The 26837-nt window shown below is 40.5% G+C and overlaps 1 protein-coding gene across 2 annotated transcripts in view; it reads right to left on the bottom strand.

The window, feature by feature from the left end:
* Positions 1-26837, bottom strand: part of INPP5F (inositol polyphosphate-5-phosphatase F) — a 39645-nt gene continuing 12808 nt past the window's right edge. Inside the window, exons 1-20 of one of the 2 annotated variants that reach the window (XM_068198211.1) lie at positions 26304-26373; positions 26136-26216; positions 19514-19650; positions 18680-18808; positions 17939-18106; positions 17579-17635; positions 16142-16340; positions 13522-13701; positions 13085-13152; positions 12529-12653; positions 11111-11188; positions 10254-10374; positions 8215-8343; positions 5900-6017; positions 5236-5434; positions 4288-4359; positions 4121-4194; positions 2806-2934; positions 1979-2066; positions 1-1517 (exon numbers count right to left, since the gene is read on the bottom strand). In XM_068198211.1, coding sequence (XP_068054312.1) covers positions 413-1517; positions 1979-2066; positions 2806-2934; positions 4121-4194; positions 4288-4359; positions 5236-5434; positions 5900-6017; positions 8215-8343; positions 10254-10374; positions 11111-11188; positions 12529-12653; positions 13085-13152; positions 13522-13701; positions 16142-16340; positions 17579-17635; positions 17939-18106; positions 18680-18808; positions 19514-19650; positions 26136-26216; positions 26304-26358 — 3312 coding nt within the window. In that variant the 5' untranslated portion in view covers positions 26359-26373 and the 3' untranslated portion in view covers positions 1-412. Of the gene's footprint in view, positions 1518-1978; positions 2067-2805; positions 2935-4120; positions 4195-4287; positions 4360-5235; positions 5435-5899; positions 6018-8214; positions 8344-10253; positions 10375-11110; positions 11189-12528; positions 12654-13084; positions 13153-13521; positions 13702-16141; positions 16341-17578; positions 17636-17938; positions 18107-18679; positions 18809-19513; positions 19651-26135; positions 26217-26303; positions 26374-26837 lie in introns of those variants that run through there. The other variant, XM_068198212.1, reaches the window with a different exon arrangement.

Genomic DNA, 26837 nt, shown 5'->3' with positions numbered 1-26837 from the left:
TAAAATGCAATTTACCGGTACTTTATTTTGCTGGTGTAGTGCAAGGTAAGTAAGGTCAGAGAAGTGCAGTATCATCCTTTGAGTATAAATACTTTCTACATAATTCAGAAGAGCTACAAAATTAGTCTCAAAAAAATAACTGTGCAACACATCTAAGATAAACAGCATGCTTATTGAATCCCAGTGTCTAAGCTACCTGTTTAAATACGGTTTATACAGGTTCTGTCTCACCTGCCTGAAGGAATTCTGAAGCTTGGTCAGAACCAAATTCATTTGCATCTCTCACTGCTTGTAAACAAATTACCTGTTATCAATCCCAGTATCCAGCAGCAGTTCATGCCACAATAGTCCTGATGTCATTGTGTTATTTTATTAGAAGCCACAGCTAGAAGAACACTTCCCAAATGAGCAACTAGATCTGAATTATTCGTGTCTGGCATTGCGTAAACATTTCTCTCAGTTCTTTTTGTTTGATTTCATTTAAAGCTTCTGGTTCCGCAGGGCTTTTTTGGACCTTTGCCACAGCAAAATTAATCCCTTGAGTCAATCCTGCCTGGGTGATGTTGGCAACCTGGACCATGGAGCTGCGGATTTTAGCGAAGGGAGACACGGCCCTGCTGCTGCTGCCATCAGCAGGGGAAGGAGTGGTGTGGAGTCCCGGCTCGTGGTTCCCAGACACAGATCCCGGGCTCCTGTGGGATTTACTCAAGTCGGGCCCACTGACAGCCAAGAGCTGAGGATTTGGCTCTGAAGACTGAACATCCAGCTTTGATGGCCTGGAAGGAATGTCTGCAACAGCTTCAGCCTTGGGTTCTGCCTTCTTGGCTGCGCTCCTGCTGGTTTGGGTCGGTGTGTGACGGGGCTCCTGAGAACCAGCCTCAGGCTCCACCACATCACACCCCTTGCTCTGGGCGTCCTGCACGAACCTCTGGCAGTACACGTCCATGGGCTTAGCAAACTCCAGCTCTGCGCTGTCAGCAGAAGGCATGGCAACGTCCTGGCCCTCGGCCGGCACGGGAATGCTGATGCTCATGTCGGTGCTGCTGAGGGACTGCGAGCGGCTGCCCAGGCGCGGCGCCGAGGCGATGATGCCACAGCTGGGCAGCACGTAGTCCGTGGGGCCAATGTTCTCCAGGGAATCCGCCAGCTGCGCCTCCTCGTCCGACTTGGAGTTGCTCAGGAAGTCATCGGAGTGGAACGAGTCATTGTCTGAGGCTTCCGTGTCAGATTCACTAGGGGCTTTGGGATCTACCCCTGGATTCTCCAGAGTTTCAAGGCTGCTGTCTGATTTCCAAAGATTCACTTTCAAATTTGGCTTTAAAAAATTGACTTTCACTTCAGGTTTGGCAAAGCTGCCCAGCTTCCGAAGGTTGCTGATGTTTACATTGGATTTGGTTTGTTTCACCTTTTGATTGAGGGAGGAAAACTTGCTCAGTAAATAATTCTTGCCTTGGGCCAGGGACCCTCTGTTCTGAGACCGAATGCCAATGATGTCTTCATGAGGTTTGCTGCTCCTCCTAGAAGAGGAAGAAGATCTTTAATGTACAATCAAAGCACCAAGCTTTGACTGTACATTAGACTGTCTTCCAGTCTACGTCTTTAACACAAGTGGACTTTTTAGTTCCTAAGTTGCCCTTTCCTTACATAAATAATAAATTTAATCCTTTTTTTAACATAATAATATTGTACCCATATAAGCTAATTAAGCTCAAACCAACAAAGAACAGTAACCAAACAAGGGGAACAGGCAGCTTCTGCAGGCACTTTAGTTTCTGATGAAAAAGGATTTAAACTCTCCATTTTTTTAACCTGACTTTGTGTATACTCAGTAGCCACATTTAGCAAATACTCAGTCTGCAATACCTGTAAAAAGAACAAGTTGGGTTTTTTTTTACTACACTTTCTACTCAGCTGGGAGAAGCAGCTGAGCTGAGAGCAAAGCTGGGATACAGAAGGCTCACATCATTTAGGTACTCACCTCTCCAGCTTCTTCTCAATAATGGGCACATCCATTCCCATTGCTTGCTTTGTGATTCTCAGCATTTCTGCAATGCACTGAAGAGTGTCTGAAATCCAAGCAGCAGCCTGTCAGACCCTTAAAAACACCCTTAGAAGCCTATATTCCACACTCTACAGGGAAACAGGTCTAATTTTAACGTCATTTGGTTTGGTTTTATTGCCTTTTTTTTCTTTCACTCCACAGAGCAGTTGTGCCCTTCAAGATGCAATTCTGATTTAAAGCTTACAAAACAAACCTAAAGAATAGTCTCTCCTTCAGCCCTAAATACTCAGCATTAAGTGAATCACTGCCACACTGCTTCATTTGGGGAAGGAAGAGAAGCAATTTTATTTATTCTAATCCTTGCTGACAAAACTCAGTGCTCCAGGTATGAAGTGATATTTTTTCCCTTGTTAGTGTTCCTTTAATCTAGTTAAACAACAAGCAAGGACATTTCCAGACACTGATTTCACTAAAGAAATCGATTTCTTTACCTCTTTAGGAGTTAATTTTAACTTCATTTTCTAAGTTTTTGGAGCAGTAAAGACCTGGACAGGGAAATTACTCTAGTTCTAGAGAGATGTTGTGCTTTAAAGCTGTATCTGAAACTTATTTTTCTTTCTATTAAAATAGTAACATCTGAATGGTTTTTTTTTAATTGCTTTCCCACTTCAAACAACTGGATTTCATTGGAGTGATTTCTCAAGAAGGAGAAATTTTAAGAGCAATGGAACAAGTGTTTTTTAGAGAAACACCAGTACACTGGATGCACTTCTATGTCTAAAACTTCTACATAGGACACAAACCTTTTCCATCTTCTTCTGGGCTGCGAGCCACAGCTCTGAGAGTGTGAAAATATCCACTCGTTTCTTTGTATTTGTAATGCAGCCTCATGCAGGAAAACTTGGGTTTGCCAAAGAGAGTAGGCTCAGGCCCTGAGAGAGAAACCAGGAGAAATCATTAGAAATCTTTAACCAAACACTGAAAGAGATACTGCAGAGCCTGCACCTAAAGATATGTAAGTGCTGACAGTGTTTTTCAGCCTAAAATGCTTCTTTTTTTCATAAGAGCAGGACAGCCACTTTAAATGAACGATTTTCACATTAACTAAACAATCAGTAACTTACAAAAAGCAATTAGACTCTGTGTATGTCTTTTACAATCCAGCCTGATTGTTTATTGCAGATCACCCTTTCAAATAGAAGGGAAAAAAAAGTTTTATACTTTTCACATCCTCTGGGTTTTTTAGGGAATGCTCCTGCAAGGATTAAAGGGAAAGCTAATATTTTTATCAAGAGAATGTAATTGAAATTTCAAGATTTAGACCAGTACTTCAACTCTTCAGTGTAGTGCATGATCTACAGCATCAAATGAGGTGTGGATGATGATGTTTCATTCTCTTCTGTACCTCAGGATACAAATCTCCACAATACACAAGTGAGGGAGACCTTTCACCTGAATGCTCAGAAATTGCACAGACACAGTGAAAGTCAGTCAGGAGATGATGAAATCACTATGTGTTGTGTAATGGAGGATTAAATTCCATCAGGAGGCCACACACTCCCTTCTCCCCAACTGGATCACCTTTTTCATGATTCAAAGACGTCACATCTTTAATGCTTCCAGTACAAAATGCTGGATTTAGCCTGCAGATGTTACATTCAATAGCAAATAAATTAAATCAGCATAATAAGGTACTTTTGTAATAGTATGTTTGTTATCAGCCCTTGAGAAAGAAGCTTTACAAAGCTATGAAACAGATCTGAAGTACAATTCTGAGCCAATCGCTGTGTTTGGATCAAAGGAAGAGAGCCCTGAATGCACAAATCTGTGACTCATTACAGAAGTTGGCAAAATCGTTACTGCCATTTGATAAATAATGAAATCTGTTTGGATGACTCCGTGGCTCTTTTAGGAGTTTGAAAGAGGGAAAATTTCAGAACCCTTCCAGTGATCAAAGCTTCCATTTCCAGCAGTAGGAAGAGCCTGGCATCTGTTACCAGCCAGAAGGGCCATTTCTAGGTGGGGTGCCCCGGGTTTGTGCCACACTTCAAGGACCGCTGCTTCAAGTACTCAAGCCATTGTTAAGAGCATTCAAAAAAAGAGTGACTGCTTTCTTACCTATTTCTATTTTTTCCAGAGCTTCAAGACTTAACCTTTGGTACTGATTCACTTTGTCAATTTCATCATCGTAACTAGAAAAAAGAAACAGAATTTAGTGTTTCCTACTAATCTAAAGCAAAGCTACTAAAATTAACTACACATAATAAGGGAAAGTGGTAACTTACTAGGCCACATAATAGGCAGAATTTGAAAGTAAAAGCAGCACATCCACATCCTTATGAGTGGCATCGATGAGACTGAAGGGAAAAAAAATACAGGGTATTTATTTTATTTGCAGGGCTGTAACCCATGCCCAGTGTGTTCTGGGGACACTCTTTAAGAGCTGAACACAAGTTACAAGAAGTTTCAAGTTCAGCTCTTTAAGAGCTGAACACAAGTTACAAGAAGTTTCAATCATGGTGTGTTATCAAATGGATCCATGTAAGCAACACTCTCTCTCAAACCTGAAGTTACCTAACAGCTCAAATATGTCAGCAGAAGGTCCAAAAACAAATAAAGCCCACAGCCTATTAAAAATGCTACCAGGGAAATGGAAAAATACCTCAGATTCAGTGAGGGTGATGAGTCTGTCCCCTGAACAGCTGTCATACCAACCTGCTCTGCTGTTTTTAGATGCTGAAGTTTAACCTGCAGGAGATCTAACCACTGTTTTTCTCTTGCAAGCTCCTGAACTCGCTATGGAGTGAAGTTCAGAGTTTAGGCCCATTATTTTCCATGAACAGAAATCCAGACTGTCCAACTGCTGACTCACTGGCCAAGGATTCAATCTGATCAGTTAAGTTATTACACTTTCCCTATAAAGCAATAAGGAACAAGAGGTTCTCAAGCACTCCCTTTTAACCACCCTTAGTTCTACATGTTCTCTTCATGGTACCTGCCACATTTTGGCAATATTAACCACATCCAGCCATTTCCAGATGGATGTGCACTTTGGGAAGAGCACTGGTTTAGATGACTTTTCTATTTACAACTACAAGTACTCAAACCCTTCAAGCACTCTTGTCCTTCTACAGAACTGTCCACACATCACCTATCAAAACCTTTTAACATCAGAAGTAATTGACAGAGGTGTCAGAGTGGCAGCTGATCAGTTTTAACTGTGTTCAACAAACCTTGGATCACAGTCAATGAGTGCCCAACCTCCATGGAATTTTTCATCATCTGGCAAGAGCAGTTTCATGTAGCTCTGCAGCAGCTGGCTGATCAGTTCCTGGTGGCTCCTCAGGTTCTCCTTGTGCAGGGCTTCGTGCTCCTTCTCTTTTGTGAATATGGAGTACAGGTCCTCTGTCACAGGGATACCCTGCATCAAATCTAAATAAACCCCAGGAAATATCAAGCAAGAAACAGTTAAGAGTGATATATGGCAAGAGTTTGTAAATTCCTTCTAAATGTTGCATTTTAATGATGCTCTTGGTAGTCTTTCTGAAGAGAATGTTGCCTGTAGCAACATTCAGTTGCTGTATCAGAAGGTGTAACTCTACTTTCAGTGAAAAACAAGAGTTCCTCACAATTTTAAGAGATACTTGCTTCATAAATTTAACTTCTTCTTAAAAAAGTCTCCAACGAGTCACACTGCATGCAATCCCTCTGAATTGAGTATCACTTAAATTCCAAAGTGAGTGAGACTGTTCCTTGTAGTGTCCAGTACAGACATGTACCCACTCACAATGCTTTTAAGCAACACGTAAAAAAAATCAGTCAGAAAGATGAAACCAATATGATTTAATAATATCTTCTAAATACCACAGCCTAGCTGGGCTGAAATTGTGCTCTTACCTATGACTGCTTGCCTGTAAGCATCCCTGAAACGATTCAGGTAGTATCTGTTTGCAGAGTTCACTCCATCCTTCATCACCCCTGCCAGCTTCCTTTCACCAGTCCTTGTGAAGTCACCCTGTCACACACAACATGCAAATCTTTACATCAAAATTTGGAGCAGCAGGTTCAGCTCAAAGGATTTGGCACTCTGAAACTCAGAATTGAATAGATGGAAATTCAGGAATTATCTTCAAGTAACTATTTCATGTAGAAGTTGAAAATATTGATTTTTTTTTTTCCTAAGAGCATCTTATGGCATTGACTCTGCAGAGCATCCTGTGGTTTTGACAGACTTACAGTTTCAGTAGGAAATTCCAACAGAAAACAAATCTGGACATATAAACCAGCTAACACTGAAGCAGGACTTTCAACACATCAATCACTGTGATGCTTCAATACCTCCAAAAGAAAAACATCCCTTTCTTTTTTGGCCTTTAATGTAAAAGGAACACTACTGGAACAGTAGAGAAGACTGAAGCTTACTGAAAAATGGTTTTCATCTCACTGCTTTTGCTACCAAAACAAGACAAACATAACATACTGGAGGAAAGCAGCACAAATCCTCCCAGCCTCAGAAACAAAAGAAAGTTTCTAGGCCACAGAAGGCTTAGAATTTGAATGAAAAGTTGTTTTGGGAGTTACACTTCATTAGAGGATTCTATTTTCAGAGACATACTGACACAGAGCATTTCTAAAAGCCACATCAACTCCTATGCAGAATGTTTCAAGTGCGTTTCACTTTCAAATTAAAAGAAATACCACAATTAAAATTAATGAATTTAATCCATGAACCTCAACAGTGAGTGGAGAAATCTTCCAGCAGAAGGCCTGAAAATTCAGATCTATAAACTGAGGTCTGCACTTCAGATTTAAAGTTTAATATACCCAATGAAAATAAGCATGTTAGGTTTGAGTTTTTTTTAATATTAGTGCAATCAACTAGTCAAAGCTCAGCAGAGATATTTAAAGACAGATTTAAGTGTTAAGAGTTTCCACCACAGTGATTTTTCTTATGCCAAATGCATTTGCCACAGCAAATACCTCAAATTCCATGACTTTTCAAAGCAGCAGAAGTACAGAGCAAGGAGTTTCATGCTTGATCTTGGTAGACAGAGTGTATTGCAGGTAATTAAAAAGAGTCTTTAGAAAACATAGCTAATTAATATCACCCTACTACCAACATAGCCTGATCTGCAGAACTTTAGAGTATTCTTCAAGTATTTGTAACTGCTTTGAAGTACTATAACCATGATAAAATATAAGTGGATGGAATAATTAATATATCTCTCAAACTCTTCTCTCTGCTGTGCTTTTTATTGAAGAGAACAGAATGCAGGAAAAGTGCAGGGAGCACACAGCTCTTCTCTGACTCACATCAAGCACAACACAAAACATTCTTCCATTGCAAAGCCTCATCTCTCCAGAACAAAACCACACAGAGTACTTGGTGAATTTTAATATCTGTCTTAGGCTGGAAATGCAAGATGTGGCTGGGGTGTGTATTCTACTGCCATCTGTCAGAGGTGGGGCAGTTCTCTGCTGTTCATTGGGCAGTTTTCTTTATCTCTTCCACAACCAATCCTCCCTCCAGGAGATAGCTGCTGTTAATGGGCCATTAATTATTAATTATCTTCTGTTCATGGGCCAGTGAGTCTCACTGCACGGCTGAAAAAATTCCATCATCCATGGGGAGATGCTCCGCCCAGAGGGAGGAGCCAAGCATTCCTACCTGGATACAATCTGAGATTTTGGAACACCACAGCAGCCTTTGCCCACTGCATTCCCAGAGGAGCAGCTTTCTTCTCCACTGCATTCCCAAAGTAAGCCCAGGCCCATCTCCAGCAGCCCTGGAGCTTCAGAGGAAAACTCCACCCTTGCGCAGGATCCCTGCTCCAGCAGAAGCACAGCTGGCACTGCAGGAGGGCTGAGCCACCATGGGATGGGACTTCTGCCACCACCCTGACACACAGGGGGTCAGATCGGATTCTGACTCTGTCAATGGGTTTTTTTGTACTATTGCATTTATATTTTTAATTTTCCAAGTAAAGAACTGTTATTCCTATTCCCATATCTTTGCCTGAGAGCCCCTTAATTTCAAAATCATAACAATTCAGGGGGAAGGAAGGGTTTACATTTTCCATTTCAAGGGAGGCTCCTGCCTTCCTTAGCAGACACCTGGCTTTTCAAACCAAGACAATATCCCAGGGTTTTCCAGTGCACATGAGCCCTGTAATCCATGACATTCCTGGGGGCAGGTGAGGCTCCCCCCTTACCTTCAGGGCTGCCGTGCCCGCGTACTGCCGGCTTATGGCATCGCCGTTGTTGGCCCACATGATCTGGTAGATCCTGTTGCATTTCACTGGCAGAGGCTGCTCTGGTGGCATCACACCCAGTTTTTTGAGCTGGAATTTGACATATGTATTAATTCAGTGCCCAAAGTAAAAGTCATGCTCAGTATCAGAGCTCGGTAAAGGAAACGCTTGCCAAGTGTTTAATTGTCAGATGTTGTATGAGGGGAGGAGGAAGCCATTGTGCTGATTTGTCAGATTAAATTAATGAATTGGTGGTTTATTGCTAAACATCACATCACTGGAGGCAGCAGTAACATTAATTATGGATGTTAAGTCAATCATCAAAAAATTAGCTGAAGGAAAACAAGTTACTGTAGATTCTCAAGATACAGGAAATTTTTCAATAGAGAATCATCAAAAGACAGGCATCACAATTTTAAAATAAGCAAGTTAATTTGTCTTCTATTGCAAAGGCATTCATGACCTCAAGGGTCTGAAAACAAATAAATAACTTCTTATGTTGGTTTATTATTAGTGCTTGCACATTTTGGGCAGTTACTGTTTGTCATGATACTAGAGGAAGATCTCTCCCGCTTAGAACACCCAGTCCTTCAGTTTTCCCCAGATAAGCCTTGGGCACAATACCAGTGTCAGGCTCTGTACACACACTGAGTGGGTAGAGCAGCACAGACACAACTGCAATGCAGTCACTAAATGATAGGGATAACTTGGAACAAATCATAGGAAAACTTCCACTTACAACTGAAACCAAATGCTCAAGCACTCTTTGCAAGTTAGATGAAAATTCACACAGAGCTGCTCATTAACTCTGAAAGCCCTATCAAGTTCCCAGATGAGAGAAAACAGGTCCAGAGGTTCCAAGGAAGAAGCGTGAGGTACGTGTAACCCTCAGTCCTTCACTCCATGCCACTGACCCTGCAATGCTCAGGGCATTTCTCAGTCATTAATTGATTCCCAAGTACTTCAGCTCCGGGATGAGAATGATGCAGCACATCACAAGCTCACACTTCAGCAATGATTGACTCTTCACAGCAATCTGTAACACTCTTGTTTTTGAAAGAATTGCCTTGGAACTCGAGAGTTACCCTGGACAGAAACCCTATTCTAAAATAATGATTGGGGGATTGCTGATCCCTCCCCTGGTCCTCAGTACTCCTATGTCAGGAGCTCATAATAGCAGATCACAAAGAGGAACTGCCAGATGAAACAGCCAGATCCATTCACTTTTCACCCTAATGAAGGACCCACTTCATCCTTTCTCCTTCACTTTAACCATAACCAGGTTTGCTCATTTTGGGCTGTGATGTTCCAGTTACAGGACATTAAATCTGTGTTAGGTCTGTAGCAATACTGTGCCAGTGAAGTCTTCACAAGGGAACAGAGTAGTCACCACTGAACTTCTAGAAAGCAAGTGAGGGCCAGAGCAAAGAGGAAAACTAAAGGAAAGTACTCTCAATCTGCTTGAAAATCCCTCCTCTGTACAGGGAGAACTATTCCACAGCTCAGCAGCCACAGCCATCAAGGCTATTTACATCATGAATTAATTATTCCTCTACACACAGAAGGGACAACTCATCTCCCTACTTGCTGCATCACAGTATTTCACTTCAAAGCTCCTAAAATAGCACCCAACTTGTTAGATTTTAGTCTTTTAACAACATTTCAGTGAGGCACTTGGGGGAGAAGGTGTCTTGTTTCTAAACTGTATTCCTACATAACTTAAATTGAAATTACTAAATTCAAACAAGACAATCCTCTCCAAGTTGTGGACAATCAGTCCTTTCTGAAGGAGGACAGAAGGAGGTATCACTGCTCTGCAATTATTTCAAGTTTTGCATTTGCATATATTATTCCTCTTGGCTTCATGGCACTTCAAGTATTTTGCAAAGATTTTTTCATAGAGGTCAGTTCAGCATTTTTCAAACACACTGATTTCTCTGTGAATAACAGTTAAGGTGTGAGGCACTCAGTACTTGGCAGAGCCCCTCAGTTTTACGTGCCTGCTGCTCCATGACCACTCTGGCAATAGCAGCCTGCACAACGTTGGTCCGATCCAGGCAGTCCATGCAGTTAACCCGGAAAATTCCCTCCTGCTTACAGATCACTCCAGCTTGGTCAACCCTATCAACAGGAAGAGAACAAAAGCACACTGAGACACTGAAAATCCAGTGTAATTCATCAGCTGCTATAAACAGCAGAACATTTTACACATGGAGCACTATTTATGGTTGCACTCACACTCCAGCCACACCCCACACTGAATTGACTCCTCCTGTTCCAACTTAACCTCCTCTTTAATCTAGGCTGAATATCAAACATAAATCCTACTGAGGCCACAAACTTGAGATGCAATCAGATGCTGAATTCAACTCATGCATACATAATACAAGCTTTCAAGAGCAAAGGCATTTCATTTCAAAAACAGAGAAGCCAATGATAATGACAGCAATACAGAACATTAGAGAGCAATTGATTGAGGCTGCAGCCCCACACGTTACCCAAATGTATGAACTTTAATCAGTTCAAAATAAGGTCAAACATATCTGCTTGCTGTCAACAGTAAGGCTGCCATCCTAGGGTTTGTGGGTCAAATACAAAGTGTTTCACATTAAATGTGAGTGACCCTAAAAGTGTGAAAAGCAGAAATGCAGTCAACAGCACCAGAGAATTTCTGCTGTCACATGGGTAGAACACCAACACTTCTGAAGACAAAAACTCTGACAAACAAGCTGGATACCGAAAGAGAAATATAAAACATATTGGTTTGGAGAAAATTAAGGCCTCTGAATATCTACTCATTGTCGGTATTTTACTCTACAAATGTTCCCTACTAGTCTAAAAACAGTTAAGTACCTACCAGCACCACTTCATGTCAAGAATAATATCATGAATGGCATCAGTCAGTGTTTGAACATTTTCAAACTTCATTCCTCGGCTGAAACAGAGAATTTCACAAAAGTTAGTTTGAACTAGAGCAGTGACTTTACTTAACAACTTTATCCTATTTGTACTGTTAACAAATATGGTGTTTTGGCTAAATGAGAGAGACAAGCATTCCCTCCTGCAATGAGCTTTAAACAGGAGCCAACAGAAAATGAGCCAATATCCAGAACTATTTTGCAGTACATTTCAATGTCCAAATCCAAGGCAAGAGGTTAAAAGATCATTAAATTCTCAAGACTTAGCATTTTTTAATGCTGCTTCCATTAGGAAGAGTAAGTGTGCAGCTATTCAGGCATGTGCAACATTCTGTTCTCATTTTAGTCTCAAGTAACTACTTTAAGATTTGGAACTGGGATGGTGAGTCCTGCTTTGCCAGTGATTGTACAGAGAAAACCACCTACAGACACATCACCCCCTCCTCCCCCTACCCCAACTGGTTATTTTTCAGGATTGTTCTCAATTCACTCCTGCTCACAGTGCAGAAACAGTCCTGGTCACTACAGCTGTTTGCAGGAAAAAAGTGAAGGAAGGAAAATGAAAATTCCTTTGAACAAAAGATTAATTATCAAATCAATCCAGGGTATCAACAGTCCTACAGAAGTCTCAAAGGCCAATACTGTTCTGAGAGGGGTTTCCCTTCCCACCACCCCCTCTGACAGTATCTACTAATGCCATACTCAGTCAGCCAGTAATGCTCTCCCAGGCCAGCTGCAATCCCTAGATTAAGTTTGGAAGTGAAGATTAAACCAGTTTAGACCCCACACAAATGCAGCCTGCTTGAGGGCAGCAGGAGAAATACATGCCTGTGACAGATGACATGCTTGGGCATGTGATCATTGCTCTAGAGCACAGCAGCATCAGAGGGCAGTCATGAAAACAGCAACTACTCACACTGGATTAAGATAAAATCCGTGTATTTTATACTGAAATAACATCAGGGTCCTGAAAGAACTCACCGTGTTTTTATAGAAACAAGCAAGAGAAACAGAAATAGAGAATTAAAAGCAAAATGCTACATAGCTTGAAAAAGCAGGTCAGCCACAGCTTTACACTCATAGCATGTTTAAGGAAACTCTTAAAATGTGTGACAATTAAGCTTTGCCCGATAAGTAACTGCGTATTTAACAGATCAGGGATACAACATCACAAACAGCAGTGTTTGGTTACCCAAGCTTGAAGTTTTATAGTGCTTTAGTTTAAAAACTGTGTTCTTGTTTAAAAGAACAGTGTTTCATGCAGAAGAAGAAATAATAATGAGTTTTCTCCTCATTCATACTTGCTTTTCATGCCAATAAAAAAGATGCAAAGTGATATTTCTAAAAGGTTTCTTACCAGTGCTCATGGAAGTCAAATGAAACGTAAGTCAGATTTGCATTGTTGTAGAGAAGAACTTGTTTAAGGTAAGCATCTCCAATGATCTTCTCTCTGCCTGTCTGATCCACCAAGTTAATAATAACCTGTTCAAAAGTTTAATTATTTAACACTCATCTGCTACACAACTTGCTTAGACTTACACCATGCAATAACAAATAGCTCCAGAGTTAAAGATTCATAGCAATCTTGCTGAAGTCACAACCTTTGACAGATTGTACCTAAGACAAACTCCAACAGCTCTCTGCCTACACAAATTTAAATACAGAGAAGCTCTGAATGCATAGGAAAGGTACACAGAAATAGGGTTTAAACATTGCCATAAGTTATTCCTGGGTTTTACTGGTTATTTACAAGGATATTTGAAAAAGCTAAAGTAAAATTCTATTTATGTACCAACCTTCCAATTGTCAAAAAGCTTCTAAAAAAACCCACAACACACCACCAAGAAAAACAACCTAAAAACATTAACTTCCAGCATTTTCATGAGATTACTATTCTGTTACGTGGCACTCACCTGCTTTTTGTAATTTTTCAGCTGTTCTTCAAAGTGTGCACGAAAACAGGACACTGTTTCATTTTCACCTACAAGGCAGAGCAGTGTTAGACAGAAACAGCCTGTTCAGCACTAAGTCCTGTTTGATGTATTAAATCATGCCCGAATTTGTACTCTAAAAAACCAAGATATCTTAGTTTGAAGATAATAACTCATTGTACAAAATTACTTTTAAAGGTCTTGCATTAATTTGCTCTGCTTCAACATTGCTGTTATAAGCAAACGTTCTTGAATTTTGCTGCATTTTGCTTTTTGGGAAGAGGAGATGGGACAAAAAAATTAACTTTTAATAAGCCTGCTTCATCCTTCTACATATGAACCACACCCACATAAACATCTCCTCCAAAAGGAGAGTTCCAGGGGGCTCTGATTTTTAGGTTTTTCTCCCAAATACTTACTCTTATCCAGCCGGGGCCGTGGGTTATATCTGTATCCAACTTGGCTCCAGAAAACAGGCACAGAGCCTCGTGTTTGGATATAGGAAAGGGTGTGATTATGGACATGGATCAGTTGCTCTGTCTCAACATAATTTGCCACATTTCCATTTTTATCAACACCTCTCCGCTTATACCGCATTCCTGGGGAAATGAGAATGGTCAAGTCACATTAAAGTATTTGCCTTAAACATTAATAATTTATGTTGCTGTATTTGACAATGCTAAACCAAGACAACAGTTCTAGCCCAAATCCCTGATCAACAGCAGAAGTCACTCATACCCTAGTTTATTCCTCAAAAGTTATTTTGACTACATGGATAAAGTTTATTTCATGATACACTAAGAGCAGCAGAATGTAAACTGACAGGACAGGGCAGATTAAAGTCACAAATACCTCTGGTCCATCTTAAAATACACATTTCTTCCTGTTCTGTCACATTTAGCACAAAGTTTTACTTCAGTGCTCAGTATTTTCCATAAACCTAAAGGCCACTTTTACTGGCAGAGGCTCCACTTCTCACAGAGATCCCAGAAGGAGCCCAAGAGGATTTACAGGTTTCACAAAACAGAAGCCTTCCCCTCCTTGTGTAACTAATTCTGCCCATTAAGAAGAGATAAAGCACCTCTGACTACAGTTTTATGCCTACCCAGCTCTGAACTGCTCATTAAACAGAAATGTGTTTGCATATCCTTGACTCAAAGGGGAGCACATCATTATTTCACAAAGGATGCAGGGGGTAGCAAGGGACAGGGAAGGAGCAAGAGAGTTGGAAAAATATTCAAGGTCATGGAAATTCAGTTCCAAGTGCTAAGGTAGAACTGAACCAAACTTTTGAGCTGAACCTTGACAGCACAGATGGGAAGAGGTTCAAAGTAGGGAAGGGAAGGGAAAGGAATGTAAAATACCTATAATAGGGATCTCTATAGAGAAATTGTCAGAGCAGCATTACAGCCTTTAATCAGACAGGGAGAAACTTCTACACAGTTTATGCTCTGGACTAGAAATCAGATGAGCAAATATGAGAAAATTCTACACAGTTTATGCTCTGGACTAGAAATCAGATGAGCAAAGTAACATTCATAGTAAGAAGCAATCAATAAGAAATCTTCCCTCTAGAATTCAGTTGCTGTATCTGTGTAACAATTTATTATGAAAAGGGCAGACTGCAAACTAGGTACTACTCTGAAACCCTCAACTATTTACTCCAAGTTGTTCTGACAAACCACTTCCCTTGGAACTGAATTAAATGCATCCAAGTGAGCTGTGGTACAAAGCTAGAGTCCTAGCAGGGTAAGCTCAACTGGTTTTTTCTGGGTTTTTTGACATGTTAAAAACCCAACTGTATAAGAAAGGAGTTGGAAACATTAGAGTGTCTTCATAAAAACCAAACAGACTGAAAAGCCTGGAGTTGAATAGGATTTATGAAGCAGTAAAGTGATTCAATCTTTCTCTCTGAGATCCTAAGGACAGGGAATGATTTCTGTTTCCCTTGCTACTCTAAGTCAAATAAGGTATGAGACCAAATCATGGTCATATATCACACCTTGCCCCTAATAAACATCTCCTGGGACACAGGCATGCACACACATGGCTTTTCAAGCCTCTTCAGTTGCTCCCAAAAGCCCTCAAAAACCTTTGAAAATTTAACTCCCATCCAAGCCTACCAAAAGATATCAGCACAGAGTTATGAGCAAGGCCCTAATCAGGGAGATCTCTGCAAAAATGGAACTCTACCTCAGGAATGTGACCTCCAAGGATGCATTCAGTGCTCCTGAGCAGACCAGTGAAGCTCACTCAGCAGCCAGCCCAAGTGACAGCTGTACAGTGCTGTAGGCACTGCAGCCTCTCCTCTCCCTCCTCCCAGCAGGGAAGGCTGCAGTGCAGACGGACAAGGGCTGGCCATCTGCTGAACACTCAGTGCTGGAACCCTGGATGCTGAGAATTTCACACTTTCTGTGCTGACCGGCACTGAACCCCAAGAGAACTCTGCATTTGACCTGAGGCCGTGGAGAAGGCTTCCAAAATGGAATGATAGCACTGGGATTATGGGTGTGGAGTTTGAGTAGAAGTGTGTAATATCACAGGGTGGAAAACCCAGAGTTTAAGGTTTTAGAATATAGTAATATACATATAAAGCAAGATGGAGGTTTTAGGGTGGTGGCTGGTCCTTCTTCACCTTCTTCTCCATGGGTTTGGGTGGTTTTGTGTAATTGGATAAAGTCCACATTGCAGGGCACAGGTGATTGGTTATTCGGTTAAAAGTAAAAATAACTTAGGTGTCATTTCTTAATTGGACAGTTTATCCTTAAAAGGCCTTGTAGAGAGAGAGAGAGAGATAGGGCTTCATTTTTAGTTTGTTAGAGTGAAGTGCTGCAGAACTCACAGCTTGTGAGACTAATATAGATAAGAAATAATAAACATCTGAGTCCCAACAAGAAATACCATCTCACACATTTAATGCCAACCCTGGCAAAAAAAAAGAAGCAAAGATTCAACAACTCAGCACTGTCCACTTTTACCAGCTGCATCCCTCTGCAGTGCTCAGAAACACCCCCAGCACCCTGAGCTGTGTTTGCCTACCCGCTCTGTGCCGGCTCCGGCGGGAGATAAGTGCCACCAGAAACGTTGGGTGGATGTCATCTACACAAGATGATTCCTGAGGAGGAGTTTCAGGACTGCTCTTATCATCATCAGAAGATTCATTATAGTTTACTACAAGTTCTTCAATTTGCACAAATCCTTGAATGATGGGGATAATCCAGAAGTCCACTTCAGCATTCTGAAGGGTACAAAAAACATTTACTGTCCTCTCAGTCCAACATTACCTACAATTATTTCTGCCATTTCTCATGTTTATAAAACATTTCCTTCACATAGTCTTCATGCTTTAATTTTTGCCATATCCTTATTTCTGTAAAAGATAGCAGCATTTTTCCTCCATCAGTCACAGGGATTTTACATCAGAAGGAAGAAAGAAAGCAATTTTTTGACCTAGTTTCTGATTTAAGGCAGTTTTAAAACCTCTGTGTGGACACATACTGTATCACATTTATACAGGAAGGTAGATGTTAGCCTGTTTTCAGCAACACATAACAGTATAGAGCTTCATATGGGCTAATTTAGTCCTCAAGACAACTGGTTCATGGCTCTGCACCTGAAAACATTGATTTCTTAAACAGAATCAAGACCCAAATTCCCCACTAACTCAAGGTTATCCATTTATATCTTATAACATGAAAAATACACAACTCATTAAACTCCTGCATTACACACAACTTTTCACAGAGGACGTAGGTTTACCCTGCTGTGACTCCATAACCATTCGTTTATTTATAATTATCCACGAAAGAGGAGTAGGGCATAAGGCAAGATGCTGTCACCCCTCAAGAAAATTAGACTTGGCCTAAACTGGCATACAGAACTTAGCAACCTAGTCCTTGGTCCACGAGGTTAATTTAAAATGATGGAAGGTCATATATTGAAGAAAGAGAGGTGGTTTGCTGCTTCTTTATGTGCTCACTTGCCAGGAAAATGTTTTATTTACTCTGAACAGATGTTCAGAACAACTTGTTCTACACTGGTTTTACACTGATCAGCTACTGTGCTCAAAGAGACAAAACACTATCCTCCACTATGGAGAACCAAAATCTTATCTCAGGGAAACTTTGAAATTCAGAGGTTGTTTCTTTCCTGGTTCCTCCTCATTCCATTTCACATTAAAACACAACTCAACTTTACCTTAAGAAATCAGCACAAACATACCACACCAAGTTATTCTACATTGCTTTATTGCATTACATGTTTTATTTCAGCTGAAGTTCACTCCTTAGCAATGATCACAGGCTGGCTGGGGGAAGAAGGCAGTGCCAGCTGCTCAGCTACAGAAGGCACAGCCCTGATCCTGACCTGTCTGCTAAGCAGGTTTGTAACCAAACCCCTACAAGGCCTTAAGCAAACATCTCAACTAAAAAGAACTAAAGAATTGTTCTCATAAAACACATTAGAACTAGGACTCACATCAATGCTGATAAGATCTTCAATCATGTGCTTATTCCAAAAGAATCTGTCATCCACCTGTTCAGAAGACAGAAGGGCAGGTTTGGCAGTATTACAAGTTAGGTTTGGCAATATCTGAGGGAAGGACACCAGTGTCCATCAGTTTATTCACCACACCCGTACAGACAAGTCAGTGCTTTAAATAAAACACTTCAGGTCATGCTGCTGCAGACTTTTGTTTCCTTGCACCTGGGCTGGTTACAGGACAAGGTGTTCAGCTGCTGTAAAATGTGATCAGCCAGGTTTGGACCACGACCATCATTGGACAGCTCATCCCCCAGGCGAAGAAACAAACACAAACAAACACACACAAGCACTCACTTTTCGCCACAGGGGTAGGTTGGTTTTCTCACAGGCGCTCTGCCTCTGCACAGAATTTGTCAGGTCATAGCTCAGGCTGTAGTAAAAGGAGTCTGAATCCATGAACATTTTGAACAACTCCTCCAATAATCTCTTCTCCAGTCTCTCTTTCTCTTTGCTTTCTCTAATCTGAAAGAAAAAAAAACGACTCTCATGTCTTTCTCTGTGAGTGAAAAAGACTCCAGTCATATTTTCCATTTCTAACCTTGGAGGACAAACACTTTCCCAGTGATGAGCAGGGAAAAACTCCCAGCAAAGATAAACACAAGAGACAGCAGTCTGAGAAACATAATTCTAGTTTTAATAACTACTGTTTTGATTTCCTAATCCAAGTCATTATTGGTTAAAAGCAGTTAGATGAGACTGTATGACATTCTCTGAGGAACCAGGCACCAAATTGTGTCCAATCCTCTATTATTAAGAGATACTTATGCAAAGAAATTTCTAGAAGTTTAGAACCTCACTAATAAAAAAGACCTCTATTAGCAATTCTGCCAAAATTATGTACTTACAAAATGAAAAAAAAAAATCACAGAAGAGCCACAGCTAAGTAATCAAAAAAATTACACTGGGCATCAAGACAGCAGCTCCACATTCTGCAGTTTCTTTAAGGTCTTTGTATTCCATCTGATCATTCATCAAAACCTTTGAATTATGAACTCAACATTTTGGAACAAAGAAGGAAACAGTAGAAAACTTTACCTTCTTTTTATTTGGAGCAGACACATTAGATTTAATTTGAGTAAGAGTCTTCAGCAGGAATTTTGTGTCATCTGGGGACTGTGTTATCTTCTCTGGCTTGTTTATTCCGAAATGGTGCTTTTTACAAAGCTAAAAAATGACAATGAATTAAAGCCAACACTTAAATATTCTTTAAAGAGTTCAAAGAAAACTGAAAGTCTACAAAAGTAAGATTTTGATGTCCACAAACCTAGGGGAGACACTGAAATAGAGGGGAAACCTGCAGGTTTCCATCTATAGCCTAATTCTCACTCTTCTATAAAAGGCATTTTCTCCTGTGATGTGAGACACTCTGCCTCAATTTGACATAACTTGAGTACCCAGACCCACTCCAACCTCCCATCCAAATTAAATTAGCACTACTCAGTTTTGTTTTTGTTCCTTTATCCATTCTCTGTTGGGGAAAAAATGGCAACATTTTAAGTAAGGATTTCCCTTCAAGCCAAGTTATAGAATTAAGATTCTGTATTAAGTTATAGAATTAAGATAAAATGGGATGAAAGCAAGAGAACCCATTAAAAAAATATACTTTCTCCTGATTCAGTAAATCTTATTCTTGTGTGGTATTTCCAATGATCTTTATGAAATCTAGGTATTATTTTGTTGCAATTTCCCTCCCCAACAGAACATGTGATTTCTGTTTAAAAAATACTTTTTATCAAAAAATAGTATTTAAAAAAGCACAAAATATTCAAGATGTTTGCTTATAGCAGGAAAAAAGAGATGAGAGGCATTTGACTTTTATTTCACTGAAGCAGAAGGGGGACAGTCAGAGTTCCTTGAGGATGGCCATACCTCCAGTTCCAGATCCTGAGGTTCTGTCTCAGAAAGTGGAATCACTGCAATCTTGGTTATTTTGCAAACCTCATGATCTCCTGGAAGTTTGCCAATCAATGCTTTCTGACGGATTAAAAGCAGCCACCATGGTAAATCTGGGAAAAAAGAGATCAGTAGATGCCTTTGTTTTGTCAGGAATTTATTTTTATTACTATGCCAGAAACCATTTGACTAGAAGAATCCAGTGAATGATGATTTGTTATTGTTGTGTTTTGTTATTATGCATTGCAATAAAATAAACAAAGACTTTAAAATATTTATTCAGTCTCTAATATAAGGAGATTAACTATTTCAGAGACTTACATCGAAGTAACCCCTGCTTCCCCTCTAGCAATTAACAATCTCTAGGATGATGCACATTCCCACTGATGGCAGCACAATTTGAGAACAGCTGGAGCTCAGACCACAAGAATTTCCTTTTGTACCTCCTGTCATGTATCAAACAGCAAGACAGACACAGGTAACACCTGACTGCAAGATTCATGAGTGAAGAAATCTGATGAGCAAACATGGACTGCACCACATAAAGCAGTTTACACGTGTTTAAAGGCTCATGACAGCATTCCTGAAGAGCATAAAGTGGTGGAGAAATTAGTGAGATAAAAATTAATGAAGATATTGGTGACAGGAGCATTCCAGACACATCCAGCCTACAGCACTTGCAGCTACAGCACCCACACTTTAATGAGACAGGGAAACAGAGCAAACACTCCCACTGACTGCTGAGGAGTGCCTGGACATTCCCAGATTTCAATCCCTTGGCTAGAGCAGGAGTTTTGTGCTGGGCTTTTAGGAGTCAAAAGCAAAAGTTCTGTTAAGGGAGATGGAAAAGGCAGAGAAAGTCCTAGAGACAAACATGCACATTCATTGCTTCTCCCAGCTGAGAAGCAGCCAACTGAGTTCAGCTGAAAAGGTGACATAAAGACATAAAACGCCTGCTGTGACAGACTTAAATATGCTCCCGCACTTGTGATGGCAGAATGTGTCATGTATTGTGCCTCTGAATACGATCCACAGCCTTTGAAAAGTCTATTTAGCAGCTCTATAGCAAATACAAACCCTGTTCTCCTTGCTCAGTAAATTCTAAACAGTATTTTATCCTCTGAATGCTTAAGAAAAACACAGAAAACCCCAGCAGTTCCTTTTATCTAAAGAACAGGCATAGTCACTGCCAACAGACAACTGTGTGCTGTGACATTGCATTCCTCCCTTGGATTCTGCATTACTGCCTTTAAAAAAAGAGATATGTTTATGGTAGGTATTAAGAAGCCTTTAAAAATTTCAGATCTTCCTAACTACAGACATGCTGTGAGAGCCAGAAGGTGCCTCTCAAAAAGGCAGGAGGGGAAGGGGAATGAAGACATGCACCACTTCTTTAATCTGCATGGTCCTGTAAAGGGAGCCCTGTGCTGCTCCTGAACACTGCAGCAGAACCCTCATCTCTGCAGGATCAGACACCTCAGGTCAGGGCGGATCTTAGGGTGGCACCCTGATGGAGCAGAGTCAGCCCTGAGGCTGGAGCAGGGCTGTCACAAGAACAATCCAAGCTGTCACACAAGCACAATCTCCTAAAACTGGTCAAAGGATACCAGATCAGGAGAGGAGAGTGACAGCAAATGCCACTCAGCGGTCCTCACTCACAGGTGCTGGAGCAGCTCCAGGGAACATGCCTTGGAGAACACCTGCCTTTGCCCCCAGCATCTCACCCAGCAGCCATGGGGAAAAGGAAGCTGAGGAAAATACAGATTTTATGCAACAGCAAGAAGACCAATGAACAGGTTAAAAAAAAAAAAACATTTTTCAAAGGAGAAATTGAAATGCTGCCAAACCCACCAGCAACACATAAAGATGCCTATCAGTTCATCTGAAAAGATCTACCCTTTCTATGCTGATTTCTAGTAGGCAAACCCAGCAGTCTCTGAAAAGCCAGGGCAATCCAAGCTTTTACAATAGGGTGTCCAGGCAGGTATTCCAGCTGATCTATTCCCATCTGCAGAAGGTTGGCCACACAATTTACTTCTAGGAGATCACCAGTGTATTTCAACAAACAAAACAGACATTCTTCTAACAAAGGCGACCATCTAGAGCTCCAGTGAATTATCAATAGGGTTCTGCTGGAGATTAGTGTAAGGTAAAGCAGATATGTCACAGTAAAAAACTGGAAAAGGAAAAATCTCTGCCCAGTCTTCCCCCTGCCTATATTAACAAACCCTGGTAGCTGTAAACAAGAACTTAAGAGCTTAATACTGACAAGTGAGTTGAGTATCCTTTTGTCATTTTTAAAAAGGCACTGAAATGTCACCTTGGTGTACATTGCAAAACTCTTTGTATAGCCAGAGCCACAGAACATTGAAAGAAAACAGGAATTCCCCAGCAGATCAAAAGTAAACAGTCAGGAAGTAATTATGCAGATAAAGTATGCCCTGAAGTAAAAGCTTCAACAATAGCCATAAAAGCAGCACATTATAATAGCCAGCAATATCTAAATAACTGAATCCCTAAATACAGAGAATGTGCTGCTGCAGTCAGAAGGAAAAAAGCAGTTCCACAGATTAGTGACTGCCTGCTCAATGTGTGAGCTATGGTGTGCACTGCAGAACAGGACAGCTGTATGCCACTCCAGAGAAGTGCACGTTTTAAGGCATCTCTCAGAATATAATGTTCATTTTCAGTGTATTATGAACTCGGGCAGAGCAGATGGTAACAACTAGCTTGAAGTATTGCATCCAAAGGAAGCTATTACCTCTCATTCCTCACTAAAATGGAAATTTACTCCTCTGTTGTTTCAACACTGTCAGCACAACGCTGCTGTTTTTCTCTAACACTTCCCCAACAATCTAGCATGTACTTTCCCCCAAATGCTTTTGCAGTAACTTTTCATAAACTGTACATGAGTTTATTACAAATACTGCTTTCTGCATGGATTTTGATTTTAGCTAAGAAATTCTACACTACCAATTTCATACTTTTTGTTACTCGAACAACTTAAAAATTGGCTGCATGCAAAAAGAATGCTTTGAGTTGTTGACTGCATGAAATTCAGATGTATCTCAATTAAGAGATTTCAGAACAGCCTGAAGTTTCTATCAAGATTCAGAGGCATGCTAACAAAAAAAAGCTCAGGATAAGGAAGGAAGAACTCCATTTCCCCCCTGCTTACAGAGTCTGTGGACTCTTGCCAGCAGCATTTAACCTGGGTCTTAATTAACCAGCACTGGGACATGCCAAATGAATCCAAGTACAGACACTGCAGTGCACAGGGGGTGCTTTGACCAAGAAACAGAAGAACCCATGGCAGAAATGACTGTGTTAAGTGGCAATTGCTGGAACTGGTTAGGAAGGCCAGCTTTGGTTATAGTCTGATATATTGGACAACAAAATTAAATTCTATAAAGGAGATACTTTATACAAGAGGTGTGTTTGCCTCTATATGGAAGATTATGCAAAGACAATTTTAATTGTGCATCTTACCAAGAAAATGTGCAATTAACTGTTGCAGTAACATCTCCACAATACATCCTAAAACCCTTTTCCTTTTATTCCCATTGTTACTCTGCATTTTCTTAAAAGTTCTTTTGGAATGGGCCAGAAAATGGTAAGCAATTATATTCTCACATTCTGATATTCAACCAACGTTTTATTGTTTGGGTTTGAGTTCCCCACACACAAAAAAAATAAAGTATCTGAATGTTTTAAGAAAATTCACTTTGGGGAAGAACAAAATATTGCGTTAAATAGATTTGAATATCAAATATAAGTGTACAATTATGTTCAGAGGTACAACTGTCCCCTCCATGTCAAAAATTCTTTGAAGAATTAAAAAGTAAACCGTGTAATATTGGCTAGCTGGTTTCTATGAGACAGCTTCCCTGTCACAGCAGCTTTCCTACACATTCTCTTGTATGAGGCAAGCAATGAAACCAGCAAGATTAAGAGTAAATTAAAACCCATCCCTAGTTACAGCTCATTGGCAAGGGTATTCCAATGCTAAATTACAGACAGTCCATGACTGATTATAGGGACATTTCAAGGTCATCTTAGACAAGTCCAGCATTCCTGCAATAAACAAATCTTTCAGAAACACATGAGGATCTACGACCAAGACATTCAAGTGCATACAGGCTTTGTCACAGCCCTGGAGTGCACTGGTAACAACTCCAATACTTAAAAAGGCATTTGAAGTTGTCAATGTTTGTGTGTGGCAAGGATTTTTAAAATCTCTTTTCAACAGCTGCTAACAAGGCTCTGAGCAGGACAAGCCCAAATTCACCACATGAGCCTCAAACTAATTTTTCTGATCCTGATAACCTGAGGACAGGGAAGAAGAAATCAGAGCAGCAAGTCCTCCTGTTGCAGGTCAGGCATTTCACCCAGCTCCTGCAGCACAGTTCTCCTGCTGAGCCTGGACAGAACCATCCAGCAATGTAAAATATTTATACAACTTCTGCTGATAAAGTTTCCAGGTGACAAAGATTGATACAAGAATAATTAATGAAGACAGGTTACTGTTACAGACTGCTAGATGATTCAGCCTGAGGACAACAACAAGCCACACTTGAACAAGATCAAGTAGGAGTTAATTGAAAATAGCAGGTTTGAGGAGAGCTGTGTGTGGGACACCTCAGTCAGCCCTCTCCTTGTCACTGCAGCCTGATGGAAAACACTCATCAGGAAATGGCACCCAATTCCAGGAGCTCTCAAAAGAAAAGTAAGGATAAATAGCTGGAGGCTGGTTTTTTTCAGGTATTTAATAGTAGAAAACAAGATACCATTTATAGGACAGCTGCATCACTAAACAGCAGAATACCTACAACAAAAAGAAAGGATGAACAGTCTGTGAAGGTGTCATCTGAACAAGGCAGACACAAAAGGTAACACTCCCACTGACCTAAGGAGAAGCTGAGTGCAATGCCTGGATGAGCTTAATTGATTCAGTAGCACTGTAGGACACATGGAAAGAAGAGATATCAGGCTTATTACCTGATAATCTTAATTTACCTGACAACAGCAAGATGACACCTGTTGAAGTATCACACTCTGGGAAAGTTTCAACTCAGATTTCATAAGCAGAGGAAGCAGCTCACAATAAACACAAATGCAAAAATCTTCAGTTACCACAATATACTAAAAAACCTTACAGAAAGCATTTGAAGTCTCCCTTTTCAAAGGCTTTTATAACTAGACTCCCTAGAGGGAAGGGGGGAAGGCTTTTGTGTACCCAAGGGCCCGGTTTTAAAACACCACACCCCACACAAACACAAAAAACATGTGTCAAAACCAATCACTGAGCACTTTCCCACAGCAGAAAAATGTCATTACTGGAGTTTAGCCATGGACAGCACATGCTGATCAGCACAGACAACCTGGATGAAGAGAGGAAAAAGCGAGATGGCAGAATCTGAACCACTTCATATCACCAGCTCTGAAAAAGGGTGGCTGAACAAATCTGGAGAATGAGCACAGACAAAAATATCAGGTGAATTCAAAGAAGATGAAGTGATGTCACTAGAAGGAGGACATGACCATGAACTTCATGGAGAGGTGGTCTCTGAATTATTACTCCCAGAAACAGGACCAGGGGTCACAGGACCTGTGGAGCCACAATAATTCCTAGGATTTATCTGCCCTACACTCATGCCAGGGTGTCGCAGTCCCTGTCCTCCATCCCACTATTGCCACCCTGAGCAATCTGTTTCTATTCAAGGGACCACAAACATCTGATCCATCTCAGCACTTAATCCATCCTGCCCTCCTGGAACACACTTGAAACTTTACCTGTATTGATCATATTGCCAGGCACTACTTTAAATGCAGGGTGTAGGCACTCACACAAACAATGGCACACAGCAAGGGTTTATGGCCACCTTTCCTACTGCCAGTAAATAGACAGCCAGAGCTCTACTGAAGAGGTATCTTGCTGGACAAAGCTGGTATATATCAAAATAAATACTTATTATGGCTACAGGAATTTGAAGCTGATAAAGCTGCAGGAGTACTGAGTTTATTTTACAGGAACACATTACTACTATCAGTTAAAGACAAGCTTATCATTAAAATAACAATGAATTCTACACCTGTTTGAGTTTTATAGTTCTGTCATTTGACTGCAAACAAGTTTAATTGTTTGTCTTGTTTTCAAATATTCCTCTACCAAGGCAGCAATTATTATTCAGGTTTTTATACAGCATTGAGAATTCAGGCCTTATACTTTTGTGAAAGCTTCCTTTATTAGTTTTTGCACAGGAATCTCCTCAGAAGGATTATTCCTAAAGATTTAGGAATTTTATAAATCTCACATGGAGATTCAAATAGAACTTCAAATATAAGTTTCTACTATTTGTGAATGCAGGTCTCTATTTTTACAAGACAGTGCCAAATCACAATACATTCACTGGAGAGCAGAGTGAATTTGCATGTGCAGCTATAATAGAATCACTTTGACAAGTCCATGTGGGGAGTGCTCCTCCACAGCAAAGAACACTACATCATTCCATTGGAGCTGTGCAGTAGCATTTGTAATATCACAGAATTTCAGCAGTAAACAAATAAAATCCCCATCAGCAGAGAGCAAAGCCCATACCTGTGTGAAGCTGGACTTTCCCAATGACTCCCTCTACCAGGCCCAGACAAATGGGATTCCAAGCCAAAAGAAGATCAGTGGCTGCAAAACAGAACAAAGCTCCTGTTTTTAAACAGTAAAGCAGACAGGACAATTAAACTGAACAGTCACCCTTTCCACTTTCCCCACCTGAGAGGGCAGAAAATGTAAAACAATTCCAGCAATAATAAGATGATGTACACATCCATTTTTGCTTGCTACCAAGCAGGTATGAAAAAATGACTAAGTTTCCAACATAAAGCCCTACCACAGATATTTTCCACATTTTTGAGGGGCAGTAATTGAATTTAATGGAGGCGTAATTCTTCTCATATCCACTAGAATTTTTCACGTAAGCAAAATTTTACATGGCTGTAGTGAAACTGAATAGAGGTCACTGAGTTAGCAGCACAGCTTCAAAACCCAGCAGATGTTGACTTTCATCCCCAGCTCCCTCCCATTTGTATCCAATTACTATTACTTTCACATCCTCTTTCTATAAACACACACACACAGACACTTCCTCTTCTGTTAAAACACTCTCCACAAGTACATGGAATATCAAAGCACACAAAGTTAAGGTTTAGGTTTCTAGTTCTCCTGCTCTTAACAAATTCCAGTGAACCACATAGGAAGTAGAAGAGAAAGCAAAAAGAAAATGAGTTTCTGACTGTGGTACAGTAC

This window comes from Anomalospiza imberbis, chromosome 8 (genome assembly GCF_031753505.1).
Source record: "Anomalospiza imberbis isolate Cuckoo-Finch-1a 21T00152 chromosome 8, ASM3175350v1, whole genome shotgun sequence".
Taxonomy (NCBI): domain Eukaryota; kingdom Metazoa; phylum Chordata; class Aves; order Passeriformes; family Viduidae; genus Anomalospiza; species Anomalospiza imberbis.
This window is presented reverse-complemented; position numbering and strand designations above follow the sequence as displayed.